We start from the raw sequence: 2,463 nt of genomic DNA, 5'->3' as shown, positions 1-2,463 counted from the left end.
GGCTGCCCGCTCCTGGCTGCCCGCAGGTGCTGGAGTACAACGTGCCAGGCGGGAAGTGCAACCGCGGGCTGACGGTGCTGGCCGCCTTCCGGGAGCTGGCGGCCCCCGGGCAGCAGGACCCGGAGAGCCTCCGGTGCGCCTTGGCCGTCGGCTGGTGCATCGAGCTGGTAAGAGCTGGGGCAGACGGGGGCCCCGTGGGTATCCCGTAGGGACCCCCACAGCCCCCTAACCCAGCCTCTTGCAGTTCCAAGCCTTTTTCCTGGTGGCTGATGACATCATGGATGCGTCCCTCACCCGCCGGGGGCAGCTCTGCTGGTATAAGAAGGTGAGAGGGTTCAGGAGGCCCCTGTCCGCTGGGGGAGGGCAGGGAGTCCTGTGGGGTCAAGGTGTTTTGTGACACCTCCCTGCCCTCCTGGTGCAGGAGGGGATCGGTCTGGATGCCGTCAACGATGCCTTTCTCCTCGAGTCATCTGTCTACAGGCTGCTGAAGAAGTACTGTGGGGAGCGCCCCTACTACCTGAGCCTGCTGGAGCTTTTCTTGCAGGTGAGCCTGGCCCCTGCATCCCCTTCCCACAGATTTACCTTGGGTCTGGGCCGTTTCTGGATGTTTGGTGGTGTGCAGGTCTCAGACTCTTCCTTAAGTTCCGGGGCATCCTGCCAGGCGTGCACCCTTCCTTCAGACTCGGAGAGGAGTCAAAATGGGGCTTGGGTTTGGGGTTTTCAGTGTGCTGTTGGGACTTCCCTGCGGGATGAATAAATCCTTTCTTTCCTCTTCAGACTGCCTACCAGACCGAGCTTGGGCAGATGCTGGACCTCATCACCGCTCCTGTTTCTCAGGTGGATTTGAATCGCTTCAGTGAGCAGAGGTAAAGAGGTGGAAAGGGCAGAGATGCCAGCCCTGTTGTGGCAGGTTGGCTCTGCTTGCAGTCCCTTCCAGACTGTGTAAGAGAGACAACGGCTTGGTGAAATGCTGCTGTCACCTACCAGGCGTTGCCGAGCGAATATTGCTCACGCTGTCAGAGCTTGGGGGCTGGTTTGGAGGGAGATGCTGTTTTTTCCTGCTGGCCCTGATCTGCAGAGCCCTGATGGGAGAGGAAGGCCTGGGCTTTGTCACTGAGTGTCTTTCCCCTGTCACAGGTATAAGGCAATTGTTAAGTACAAGACGGCATTCTACTCCTTCTACCTGCCCGTGGCCGCTGCCATGTACATGGTGAGTTTTATGCAAACAGTCTCAGGAGGGACCTAACCTTTGGTATGAGGCTGTCGAGGAGTGGGGGGAGTTTGGGACATGGGAAAAGTAAGGGTGGAAGGCAAGTACTGGAAGGGCTTATTCCTTTTCCCCCCCCTCTTAGGCTGGTATTGACAGTAAGGAGGAGCATGACAATGCCAAAGCGATCTTGCTGGAGATGGGTGAATTCTTTCAGATCCAGGTAGGAGGTGGCTCCCCGTCACTCAGTGCTTGTAAGACACTGGTTGGGGTGCTCACGTGTTTCCATCTTCGTACAGGATGATTACCTGGACTGCTTTGGGGACCCGGAGCTGACGGGCAAGGTTGGCACTGATATCCAGGACAATAAGTGCAGCTGGCTGGTGGTGGAGTGTCTGCGTCGGGTCACACCAGACCAGAGGTGGATCCTGGAGGTAACACCACCAGGCTGACAAACCCCCTGGAGATGGGGGAGAGGTGGTGTGGACTCCCTCCCTGAGGACACAGTGTAGAGGGAATGTAATGCCATAACATACACCTTGAAAAGCCATGTGCTGGCCTGCAGAGCTGCACTGTGCTGCTACCTGGCTGGGAGAAGGCTTGGTTGTTGTGAGTAGTGTAAGACAGTAGCAGGGAGAACAAGAGGTGACTCCTGCCATGCTTTGAACGAGCAGCTCTGGCGGTGGCCATAAGCTGGACCTCAACCTGACTTGTTCTGGTGTTTTCTCAGGAGAACTATGGCTGTAAGGAGCCTGAGAAGGTGGCAAAGGTGAAGGAGCTCTATGAATCTCTGGGCATGAGGGCTGCTTTTCAGGAGTATGAGGAGAGCAGCTATCAGCGCCTGCAGGAGCTGATCAAAAAGCATGCCAACCGCCTCCCCAAGGAGATCTTTCTTGGCCTAGCTCAGAAGATTTACAAGCGCCAGAAGTGATGGTGGGCCTGCCTGTGGACTGCTTGCTCTTTGCTAAGGGGGCCTGGTGGGTTTGCCCCCGCCCCCCCCCGCCCGTAGCTGCCTCGAGCTGGTCCCTGCCCCACCATCAAGTGGGTCTCCTGCCCTGGGGTGGGGTGCCAGGGGCTGTTTGTAGACCGCGTGTGGGGGCTGCTGGGGGTTTTGTAGATCATCCGCCAGCCTCTGTGTCAATAAATATAAATTATTGTGGTCGTGTCGCTGCCTGGTGTTGTCTGGGGATGGGGCTGAACCGGGGTGGGGGGCGGGGGGATGCCAGCACCCCCACGCTTTCCGGCCGCAGGGGTTG

At 58.0% G+C, this 2,463-nt stretch overlaps 1 protein-coding gene across 2 annotated transcripts in view; it reads left to right on the top strand.

The window, feature by feature from the left end:
• The window catches only part of FDPS (farnesyl diphosphate synthase), a 2,449-nt gene extending 268 nt beyond the window's left edge, over positions 1–2,181 (top strand). The window contains exons 2-9 of one of the 2 annotated variants that reach the window (XM_010564014.1): positions 27–167; positions 245–325; positions 422–544; positions 778–866; positions 1,138–1,210; positions 1,353–1,430; positions 1,507–1,641; positions 1,938–2,181. In XM_010564014.1, coding sequence (XP_010562316.1) covers positions 27–167; positions 245–325; positions 422–544; positions 778–866; positions 1,138–1,210; positions 1,353–1,430; positions 1,507–1,641; positions 1,938–2,138 — 921 coding nt within the window. In that variant the 3' untranslated portion in view covers positions 2,139–2,181. Of the gene's footprint in view, positions 1–26; positions 168–234; positions 326–421; positions 545–777; positions 867–1,137; positions 1,211–1,352; positions 1,431–1,506; positions 1,642–1,937 lie in introns of those variants that run through there. The other variant, XM_010564015.1, reaches the window with a different exon arrangement.
• The last annotated feature ends 282 nt before the right edge of the window (positions 2,182–2,463 follow it).

This window comes from Haliaeetus leucocephalus, unplaced genomic scaffold (assembly GCF_000737465.1).
Source record: "Haliaeetus leucocephalus isolate CR32 unplaced genomic scaffold, Haliaeetus_leucocephalus-4.0 Scaffold175, whole genome shotgun sequence".
NCBI lineage: Eukaryota > Metazoa > Chordata > Aves > Accipitriformes > Accipitridae > Haliaeetus > Haliaeetus leucocephalus.
This window is presented reverse-complemented; position numbering and strand designations above follow the sequence as displayed.